A 12,176-nucleotide genomic window follows, 5' to 3' on the forward strand; every position below is an offset into this window, starting at 1 on the left:
CAAGAAACATTTTGGAGTTTCTCCCTTTGGAAATTTTAATTTGGAATATCTGAAATGGATGTCGAAAGTTGTGTACACATTATACGAAAATCAAATGATCGTGCCTCATACTGAATTATTTTTCCGATATTTTCATAGTGTGTACCCAGCTTGTCTGTCTCATTAACATACAATACAAGAAGCCCAGGTGTCATGGACCTTGGAGTAATGGAGTGGTTACTGAGCTATATTGAGACATTTCCATTATGTGATAAGCCTGTTTAAAGCCTTTGTGATTATCAGGTGTGGGTGTCTTCTGTCGGAGACAGCCCGTCTGAAGATGTAAGTGTTTATGCTAAGTGCCTTTGTACTGTTCTAAAGGTCAGAAGCCTCCTGTCAGGAGCATTGAATTAGCATTCTATTGTCTAAAGCAATGTAACCTCTCAGAGGTAGTAATTAAGTAGACCGGGTTATTGTGTACATTGATTACCCCCTGGGGCTTCTGTCTCAATACACAAGTCTTTCTATCCAAGCTATTGGACCAATCCCTGTTGACTATTTCAAGTCCTCATTTGCATGGTCAAGGAGGACTTGAGTGAAGACTGGATACTTTACAATTGACCAATAGGAAAGCGGTTGTTGGGAGTGGGATGTTCCAAATTCTGTATAAAAGTGTGCTGTGTATTTGAAAATAAAGAGTCCTGCTTGAACTTACATACAGCCTGCCTGGTGTTTGTTCTTAATGGGTCTGAATGGCACATAGCTGTAGTTCGAACCCCGGAACCTTGGATGACTGGACCATCAGACGCTGCAATCTGCAAGCTGACTCACTGGTAGCAGAGGAGTGTCGGGAGAGCAGGACCTGGGCGAGGAAGGATCTCGTCACACCAGGCTTTATACTTTTGTCAGGACAGACAGTGGTCAAATCTAGTTACCATTGGTCGGATCTAGTTACAATTGGTAATAAAGATCTCCCTGCACAGTACAGAGACAGGGATTATTATGGCAAGCATGGCTGCCCAGCCCCCTCATAAAGAGAACTAAATAGGACTTTTTCTTACCAGAGGAGAGAGCATATAAAAAAGTAAAAAATGTATGGGAAAAAAAAGTAAGCTGCATTTTTTTTTAAGTTTGCTTTGTGAACGGGAACATGTAAGGCCCCGTACACACGTCCGAGGAACTCGACGGGCAAAACTCATCGTTTTGCTCGTCGAGTTCTGTGTGAAGCCGCCGAGGATCTCGGCGAGCCAACTTTCCTCATTGAACAACAAGGAAATAGAGAACATGTTCTCTATTTGGCTCGACGAGGAACTCATCGGCTTCCTCGGTCGAAAGTGTACACACGGCCGGGTTTCTCGGCAGAATTCAGCTCCGATCGAGTTTCTGCTGCAATTCGTGTGTACAGGGCCTCATACATACTGAATAAAATAGGCATTATGCCATTTTGGCTACAAAAGTGAAAAAACACATGATCAGACATCCAATTTGTCAAAAGTAATATCTATTGTCCACTTGTTATACTCATTTGAGAAGCTACTAGCCCTTCGGTCTGACTTATTTATGTCCTTTGATGTTTCTTGGAAAAGTTGGTCATCATGCTACTCCAGAAATAATCCTTGATACGGACTATATTATATAATTCCAGGAAAGACATAATGCTGTGTATAATACTGTTTAAAGTACTCCATAATTCTTGTTGTATTTATGCTTATGTGCTTTTAGTATATTCTTGTTTGTATGGCCACCAATGTGTCTTGCAAGGCTAATTTATGTACTCCATAATTCTTGTCGTATTTATGCTTCTGTGCTTTTAGTATATTCTTGTTTGTATGGCCACCAATGTGTCTTGCAAGGCTAATTTATGTACTCCATAATTCTTGTCGTTGTATGTTAAAATACCTCAGTAAAAGTGAATGTGGTAATAAAAAAATGAAAATACACTTTAAGTCAGACAAGTGACAAGTGTGGCACTTCCATCATGACAGGGCCACCTTAAATTCCCCTCCACATGAATGGGTATTTTACACCTAGTGTAATAACCTCTTGTCACACTTTAGTAAATCCGGTCTATTTATGCAGTAACCAGTGGTGATCAGGTAGAATTTAACTTTTAGAAGCCAAAGCACATTTGTAATCGTTTGCTATTACTACTACACACCAGTGCTCTTTACCCCAAGTTATTATACCCATTTATCATAAAAAGCAGGCACATCTCAACGTGTAATAAATGTAATTTCTCCGTCTTTTTATTTTTGCATTGGGTAAAAGCACAGTTTATGACTGTTTCATGCAAAGTACAACCTTATGTTGTTAATAATTTTCTATCCCTACCCTATTACCAGTGTAATGAATATAATAAGAGACTCAAGGCTGGAAGTTTAAAATCCCAGTTTGTCTAATTTTCAGAGGTATAATCGCACTACTGACAAAAGAAACATATGTTCAGCAGTATTGCATCTTTTGGCGTCAGGGTTTTGGGATTAATTTGAAAGGGTTTTACGCTGGTCTTACACAAACAATTGAAAGGTAAGCAAGTGTAGCATGTTTTTATAATTTCAGTTTATTCTGCAGATATATAGGCAGCATATGTTTCTTAGGGGACTAGCTGTTCAAAAACAATATTTCTGTGTGGAACAGCAGAAATCCCCCCCCCCCTGTTTTTTTAAAAGAACATTTGATTTTACACAGATATTTGGGTAACATTTGGAGTTCTTTATCTGTTAAAAAATAAAATTACTGTTTAAAAAATAATATTACATTACAAAATAGAAGTAATTACCCTGTAAATGTGCTCATACTGTTGTGCTACCTTAGGATAGACATTTTGTCTGAGAGTGGCACTGTGCCTTTGGATTTCTGTGATGGCCAATACTACTGTATACACTTGAGTGCCCACCCCTTCCTCTCACAATGGAGGAAAAAAAGAGGATTGGTGCTTGATCGCAGGACAGGGGAAGATAAAGGCAGCTGGGGAAGGCTGCAATTCATGGTGGTGGTGGTTAAAGTTCAATTCATCACTAATCTTATGGTATCTTTATTGGGAGGAGGGGATTGGAAGTTCCAATGATCACTGATGAAGGGGGTGGGGGGGGGTGGATTAGATTAGTTTAAAATGGTTTGGGTATATCTATGACATATTTATGCAATGGAATTTTGTCCTCCAAATTATTGTTTGCCCCTAATAACGGAAGACTTGCACTTGGCTTCAGTGGGTGACTTTTAAAGGCTAATTGCACTTTAACCAAATTTATAGCAGCATATCTCTTAATTTCCTTAATAAATTGTTAATTATCCATAAAGGTGTCATCTTGGGGTGTTTGTATTGTCCTAACATTTTTGTTTAATATATTTTATACTACATAGTGTTTCCATATGGTTTCCTGATGGGTATTAAATACCAGCAAAAGAAAACTCTTTATGCCTAAAAAAATGATAAAAACAAATTTGTTTCGCACAATATAATTGCTAGTCAAACTATCACAGCACTGAAATCTAAAACAATGGCCTGGAATATGCGGTTATTGATGTGGTTAAGCCAAACTTATCTATCTATATATGTTTTGTTTGTTTGCATATTATCCAGTCATTCAACTAACTTTCTGTGAGCCCCGGTTGTTATTGACACACTCCCTAAAGATGCATTATCATGGAGCCTAGGCTCACAGGGGAATGTTGCACAAAATGTCGCTCACATGCTATTTTATGCAGCACTGAGGGTGGTCCACTACTGTTACTGGAGGAGAAGAAAAAAGATCCTGTAATTATATCCTGTTATTATGAGCAGCCAGAAGAGCAGTGCCCTCTGGTTAAGCTAAACTATATACTATATGACATTATTAGACTCATGCAGGTTGGCGTGTAAATTGCCATCATCCCTGTATATATTAAACGTGTAAATACCTCTGAATGGGATTTTTAAGGACATTTGAACAGAAATAGAAAGTAAATATATACAAAAAAATTGAAATGTATTAATACAACATTTTAAACATGTGATGACCCCTTTATGTGATGGAAGGCTTGTTTCTGCAGAATTCTATGATGGTCATCAGTGCTGAGGGAATGCTCTCTCCAATAATATAGTTGATATGTAAGTTGGATAGTTTGAAAAAAATTCTCTGTTTCATATGATATTAATTTATTTGGATTCTAAAATGTATCTATACTTTACTCTATATTTTCAGAAGTGGTATCAGTCTCTGAAGAAGAATATAATGTATACACATTTCAAAATGCATTGGCTATACCCACTACTCATCATCATCTGTAATCTGTATGGATGGTATATCTATGTATAGTGGGGCAATACCACTTGTGACATAATTTTTGTACAATATTATGATACATGTACATATGTTTTTCTGCTGTGGTTTCCCATTTGGGAATCTTTTACTAATGTTTAAAATGTTGTATTAATACATTTCCATTTTTTTGTGTGTATATATATATATATTACACTTTCAACTAGTTATAGAATTTTCCTTCATCTACTATTAAATAATGGCTGAAGGAATATTTGTGAGCAATTTAACATCCAGACTCATTCAAGTGATTCACTTATCACACCAGCATAGGACCAGTCCCCCCTACCACCATATTGGAGTAAATAGTATACAGCCTCCATTGCTTGACAGGGTCCATGTATGCTTTGTAGGTTCTTCAAATGTGTAGAGATGAGAAACAGGCACCCTGACCAGAATATTGTACTGCTCATGCACTTTGTTTCTCATATTTGTATATTTAAGGACTATACAGAGTCCCATTCTGTCAATAATGCTTGTATGAAGAGTTGAGTGTGTAGTATTTTACATATGGCAGTAATGGAGTCTGAATGACCTTGCAAAGTAAAAATCAAGTGCTCTACTTGGGTAAATTTTTCTACAAGATAATGTGGTTGTCATTTTATCTTTCTATAAAATATTTATTTTTGGGGATTGTAAGCTTACAGTAAATACTTTTTTTTTTATTTGCAACTACAGCTGTCTGCTGGTTTTGATGGTTAGCAATATAGAGTTAGAATCTATGTGAGCTGTTATGCAAACCCCTTAAGCTGTTTCAGTGCACATACAATGGCAGCGAGGCACTAAGATGTGATTGAACAAGAAGCCCAGTTTCCATGAAGGACTGTCAATAAGCACTGTATTTGAATTACAACATACTGACCAAAAAATGCTGCCCATTAAACAGCTCTGATGTCCAAATTATTGTCAAATCACAATGTATAGCAACATTACCCTTCTAAAAAAAGTAAGTATACAAAGCAAACAAAACAAAGTCTATTACTCAGCAATCAAGATCTACATGATAGCATCAACCCCGGGCCAGCATCATAGGTAGTAAGCTATGATTACTGGATGATGCCTAAACAAAGAAAGTGCCAAATTTCTTGAACAAAAGGAATATAAAGGCATTGTCAGGAGAAATCTGTGATCTATGTGCGATGTAAGGGCCCATTTTTACTGAGAGTGATGATAACCTATGTGTTACCACATTCCATGTGTTGTTACAATAATTTTGGTCACCTTTTTTCCCATTTAAACAGTTCAGGGCAGATGTTTTCATCGTCACAGTGATTACACATTCAACTGTATGTGCTGGGAATGGTTAGAATAAATGTCAAGGAAGATGGCAATGTGGCTTAACACTCTTGAACTGCAGCACTGAGGTCACAGGTTCAATTCTAGCAACAAAAAAAAACCTCCATGGACTTTTTATGTTATCCATTATTTTAATTGCTTTCCTCTAGATCAGGTATTCTTGGTCAGGGATTCATGGAACCCTAGGGTTCCTCGAGAGGTTTCTAGGAAGTCCAAGAGCTGCGATTGATTGACCTTCCATCTAAAGGTGCCTGCATAGATCTGGGACCAATGCCACGTTACACATTTATTCACTGAATAAACATAACTAGCGCTTTGTGCAGTTCACAGGAAAGAATTATAGTAGGATGGTCAATAAATTACTTTAAAAATACATTAATAATGTTGTATTAATTTAAGAAGTGAGAAAAGGGCAGAAAGACAGTTGGGTTGGTAGATGAACACAATTATGCTATTTTCAATCCAGACTGATTACGCTTTTTGTTATCTGTAAATTAATTTAACATGGATTAAAGCATACCTAGGGCAATATAGCCTAGATTGTCATCTAATCTTAGTTTAGAGTTTAAATTTACTTCTGTTGTTTTTTTATAAGATGTGGCTTTTGCATTCATCAATGTATTATACAATGTACACCAATTTATTATACAATGTGATGTAGTAACAACTAAGGAAAGCACATTTTAAAAGATTATTTACTAAATGTTATTGCTAAAATAAATATGTGGTGTGGTTGTCTGGGTATACTGAACCAACGACTTCACTACTTTTCAGTCACTAATTTGAAACAAGCATGCCTATCATGACATTAATAACAAATCACAATGTACAGGAACAGTATAATTTTTCTAAAAAAAAGCTCTATTGTTTTATTGAAGTGAACACGACAAGGAAAATAAAGGCTAATGTACAACAGCCAGCATATACACTACACAGGGCCGATCCGCCCTATAGGCTCACTATGCAAGCCGCTTAGGGCCCCGCAAAGCTGCGAAGGGCCCCCCAAATTACTGACTAAATTAATGACTAAAGTCATTTTCACCCCCTCACCCTGCTTCTCAACTTGCTGGCTGCATGGGAGAAGAGGTAAGAAGTTAGCACCCCCTGCTTCTCAATTTAATGTAAGATGTCATTTCCGACAGCAGAACACCCCATCCCCCCCGCTTCTCAACTTTCTTTAATGTGACATGTCACTGTCGTCAGCGCCCCCCGCTTCTCATTTTTAATGTGCCATGTGATTTTGCTTAGGGCCCCAGGGAGGTCAGGATCGGCACTGACACTACATAATAGCAACAACCCTTGGCCAATATCATAGATTAATAAATTAATTCTGACTCTGATGCCTGAACAAATATTGTGTGTGTAAGGTAATAAATACTTAGGGCCAGATTCATGTACATTTGCGGCCGCGTAACGTATCGTATTTTTCTGAGGAAAAAAGCTATATATATATATATATATATATATATATATATATATATATATATATAATTCATATCTAATCCGCTTACTATAGCAACAAAGGTGCTCCACCACAGTGCCCAACAACTGTCACTGTAGCTTCTTACTTCACAAATTGACCTACACTAAGGTAAGGTCTACTAAGCTTTCCCAGATACTGAGCATTTTTTGGGCAGTATGATTCCAAGCAGCCTCTGTCAGATCATCTATCTATCCTGGGACTCAGGATTTAGCCCATATAGCAAGTGGGTAAAAACTTAAAAACTCTCATTGTTTAGTAAGGTAAAACGTAATACTTTAATAAGCTAAAAGGAGTAAAAGCTCCTTACAAAGCAGGTGCACTATAAACTCCAGTGCACAAGATAAATCATCACCTTTAATATAAAAACAGATTGCCTCCATAAGAATAAACTTCTATGAAAACAGCATGTAAGATGGCCGCTACTGGAGTTCCGGGTGTAAAGACATCATACTGCTCTGCCTCCTAGTTTGATACTTTTTTGTTTATTTTCCATTTAAGCTATTCACACGGTTGCACTGCATGTTGGGAATGGTATGTTGGAATCAGCAGATGTAGGGACCCCTGCAACAGTATGACTTTTGTATTACACATCAGAGTGACTTTTAATGCTCATTCACAAATATTTGTAGAAATTATTTTGGTAATCTAACATAGTACTATGTGAGTCATAACAGTATGATTGTTCATTCTTTCAGTGTAAATGTTCTTTGGATATCCCACCTTTTAGACAGCTTACTAATAACCTTCATAATAACAATATATGAATCTCTAATCGATTCACACTGGCACTTCAAAAAACATATTTCTCTGTTCAAAGAAAATTAAGGTTTGTATGTGAATACTAAAACTATAGAACACACCCAACACAGGAAACTAATTATGAATGAAGAAACAACAAAAACAACCACCTACTGCTTTGCCTCTCTTAATGGACTGAAAGCACATTTTTCTTTTATAATTACTAATAGTTTTAAAATATACAATGTCAATCTCTGTAATTTCTCTGAATCCATATATATCCCTGGCCATTTTAATGATACCTTAAATGGCACTTCAAATCTCAATCCAAGAGTCTATGATTCCTCCGCATGACTAAACAGAAGGGACAACATCAAACAAAATGTAACAGCAGCGATTTTCTTTAAAAAATTTAATCCAAGAAATGTTTACCTGCAGGAGCTTCCATCTTGTGTTCAACTCCTCCAGATGACTGAGGTTATATGGTGACAGCTGGATATCAGTTGCAGTGAACTGGTGTGCAAGATCATTTACTTGATTTACATTATTTTTAATTGGTGCTATTTCTGCTCGGAAGGCCTGAGTAAAGAATATACACCAAAATAAGAATCAGAACAACAGTCAAAATATCACGCATAGTAAACAGAATTTCAGAAAGGTAGGTCAGATATAGAAGGACATATTGTTTGCTTTATGTAAAGTCATATTGCAAAAAATGTAGACACTATCCATAAAGGTTTTTTGTTTCAGTTTCTGGTACAGTAGGTGGGTTTTGTATCCTACAGCGTAGCTCCTAGGACCCTAGAACAGCACTTCTCCCCCCTGTAGCTCAAGGAAAACAACTTTCACATTTCAGATAAGCTTTGGTGTATGCTGTTGAAGGTATTTCTCCATAAACTCTTACAGAGAATTCATTGTAATTCATAGTAACTCTCCAAAGAAACACACAAGGAAGTTTGTTTACAGCTGACTGTGGAAGACTGTCTCAGTTAATAAAATGTCAAATTTAATAAACATGGGGAGAAAATCCAGTCCTTAAGAGCACTAAAATTTGGCGACAGATAGAATCTATCCCTACTAACCCTTTAACATACCTCCCTTTGAGACAAAGGGACACCATTCAAAATGATTTTTTTTCAGTTTCTGGTAGTTTTACTAGTGTTTTTTCACAGGCCCCTCAAAACTGAACCACGGCAAAGCTCAAGAAAGCCAACTTTCACATTTCAGAGAAGCCTTGGTGTCAGCTGTTGAAGTTACTTGTCACCTGATGCTGGCTACTGAAAAGGTATATAGTCCTTTGATAAACTAAAAAAAAGATAAACTTTGTTCAGCCTCTACTCCGGTCCTGGTCAGAGATACTATCCCCAGTTTCAGCTAATTCACACCAATTCAGCCCTGCCTCTAAAAAAAAGAAACCCTTGATTTGTTACCCTTTGTTATCCTTATCAACCACTGCTGCTACTAAGTACTTCATACTTCCAACTGCATATCAATATCCTGTTCCCACTAGCTGTACCTTCCCTGCATTTAATCTATTGAAGGCTCCCTCTATCATTCTCTTACCCCTAGCAACCCCTCAAAATCTGCCTCTGCAACTTCTTCCTCTTTCCCACCACTTCTCAGTACTGTTACTACTCCCCCATCAGCTGCACAATCTGCCCATGGCCCTGCTATCACCTGCATGATTCCAGTGTTCAAACCTAAAAAGAGAGAAAGATTTTTTACAACAAATACAATTCTGCCACTATTCACAGCTGTCTCAACTATTGTTCAGCCAGTTCCTAACTCCATGCCTTTAACTCCAGTTCGGCCTATGCCAACTGGTTCAGTCCAGCCTGTTCCAGTGGTTGCTGATCTGATCCAGTCTGCCTCTATGCCTACTGATCTGGTCCAATCTTCCTCCATGCCTGCTTATCTTACCCAGTCTGCCTCCATCCCTGTTGATCTGGTACAGTTTGCTTCCATGCTTGCTTATATAGTCTTTCCTCCATGCCTGTCATGCGGTCCAGTCTGCCACAATGCCCCCTGATCTAATCCATTTTGCCTCCATGCCCGATGATCTGATCCAGTCAGTCTCCATGCCCGATGATCTGATCCAGTCCATCGCCATGCCCGATGATCTGATCCAGTCCATCTACATGCCCCCTAATCCGGTCCAGTCTGCCTCCATACCTGCTGATTTGGTCCATTCTAACTTCACACCAGTTGTTCTGGTACAGCCCGCCTTCACACCAATTGTTTAAGTCCAGCCTACCTCCATGCCTGTTGCTCCATTGATATGCCACCTGCTATCCAGCCTGGGGCTAATGATCCCCTGTCTACTGTCCAGTTTGACTCCACTTATCCTCCATTTATCCTCTACCTACAACCCCCTGTTTGGTTTGCGACAGAACTTTCGAACATCGCAATTAATGGAATAATGGACGGCTGCGGGTGATGTCACGTCGTATCCCTACCGTAGGGATACGACGTGACATCACCCGCAGCTGTCCACTATTACATTAGTTCCTCGCTGTACATCCTGGCACTGGATTAGTGCCTATGATTGTGAGTTTTTAAAATTTTTATTTCATTAAAACTGTTTTTATATATGGAGAGCACTATGGTATGTCCTCTTTTTTTATGAATGGATCCACTTCCCTTTGGCGTTTTCCTGTACATATGAGCTCCTGGTCTTGGATTTATTGTTGTTGCAGTACTGCCTGGATATATCCCTATGGGAACACGCAATTGACCCTGTCTAACAGAGGGTCCTGTTTGGGAGGTGAGAAGCCATTTCTGTTATTGGTGGAGGTGTTCCTTTCATCCAAGTTCATCACCTGCATGTGATTGCATCTTGTCACCATTTGAACATCACTGGGATGACTATTTGATGGACTTTATTAGCGCTGCACTATCTTTTATATATGCACTGTTGCTATATGTCACAAAACCTCTGGCAGCACTGAAGCCCGTTTGGAAAGCATGTTGGATGCAGGGCAGCTCAGCAGCTCAAATGCATACTGGGCAAGTTCTGGCCAGTGGTATATTCTCATGACCCAGTAATCCAGTGGATCAACGACTGTTTTAGCCCCTACAAAATCTTCCACCATATGATGCAGATGTTGCCAATGGGATGTGGTAGCTAGCAGCCCTTGGCACTGAGAAATACGAAAAAAAATTGAAAGGCATCACTGAGGAGGCCAACTTTTCCAATGCTCCTGCTTTGACCAACAGAAGCCTCAAAACTAGCCTTTCCATAATCCTGCTCATCCCTCTCCTCATGTGTGTTATGTGGCAATGCAAGAATGATGTCTGCATAAAGCAGGCCTTGAGAGGAAATTAAGTCCTCCTCTTCCTCATGTGCCCCACCCATATAGCCATGCAGAGTCTGCTTCAGCACTAACACAACAGGGATTGCATCACTGACACATGCATTGTCACTGCTCACCATCCTGGTAGACTCCTCAAATGGTGACAGTACAATGCATGCTTCCTTTATCAGCAGCCCTGAACTGACAAACTTCAATATACTGCAGTAAAAGTGTACTGAAGCACTAATACTCTACACTGTAGAATCACACAATATAATCTCAATAGCACACTATAGCACACTAACTCACTTGTAGCAATGAACAGAGACCTGTTCTATCTGTCTCCACTTCAACATCACAGTGCAAATGCATTTGGCGGGCCGAACAAATGGTTAAATGCCCTGACAATTCGGGTGTTCGCGGAATGGGTGAACAGCCTATGCTCGGGCTGAACTTTTGATTATGAAAAAAGCGTGTTTATAATGGTATTTATAATGTTATATATCTATATACAAATGTTTTTGCTTTTCTATTTTAAACTGAATGGGTTGATTTACAAGGTAATCATTTACAATCACTTTAAGGACTCCAGTGTTAAATTTTCAGATGGCCTTTGGGATCCCACCACTAGTATGTTTGCTGGCTTGTGGAAATGCAAGCCTCAAGTGCATTAAAGGCCCTAATCTATGGGGCACTCAGCCAGCTTTCAGACCTCAGCAGTGGAGCACCCAGTCAGCTTTCAGACCCTGGTAATGGCGCATCTAGCTAATTGCAAGGCTATTTAACAGATTGCAGACACTGATGTTGGGAGACCTTCTTGGACTAATCTTGCACAAGAGTTATTCACACAGACTTTTACATTTGAGGAAAAGTGGAGAATTCAGAGGCCACTCCCTAAGAGGAAGGGGGTGGATGTTAAAATGCAATGCAATTTCTAGCAACCTGTCTAGTATGTCCAGTTCTGATTGCACACTCAGGTATCAGGGTACCTGTATGAGTTAAGGACTCCAGTATTAAGCCTTCAGATGACCCATAGGATCTCAGCATTGGGATAATTGGAAATGCAAGCTTCAAGTGTAGTGCCTA

The 12,176-nt window shown here is 38.9% G+C and overlaps 1 protein-coding gene across 2 annotated transcripts in view; it reads right to left on the reverse strand.

The window, feature by feature from the left end:
- Nucleotides 1-12,176, reverse strand: part of DMD (dystrophin) — a 2,981,380-nt gene that overhangs the window by 652,100 nt on the left and 2,317,104 nt on the right. For both annotated transcript variants that reach the window (XM_040336499.1, XM_040336500.1), the window contains one exon: nucleotides 8,230-8,376. In XM_040336499.1, coding sequence (XP_040192433.1) covers nucleotides 8,230-8,376 — 147 coding nt within the window. The remainder of the gene's footprint in view (nucleotides 1-8,229; nucleotides 8,377-12,176) is intronic.

The sequence above is a fragment of the Rana temporaria genome, chromosome 2 (assembly GCF_905171775.1).
Source record: "Rana temporaria chromosome 2, aRanTem1.1, whole genome shotgun sequence".
Taxonomy (NCBI): domain Eukaryota; kingdom Metazoa; phylum Chordata; class Amphibia; order Anura; family Ranidae; genus Rana; species Rana temporaria.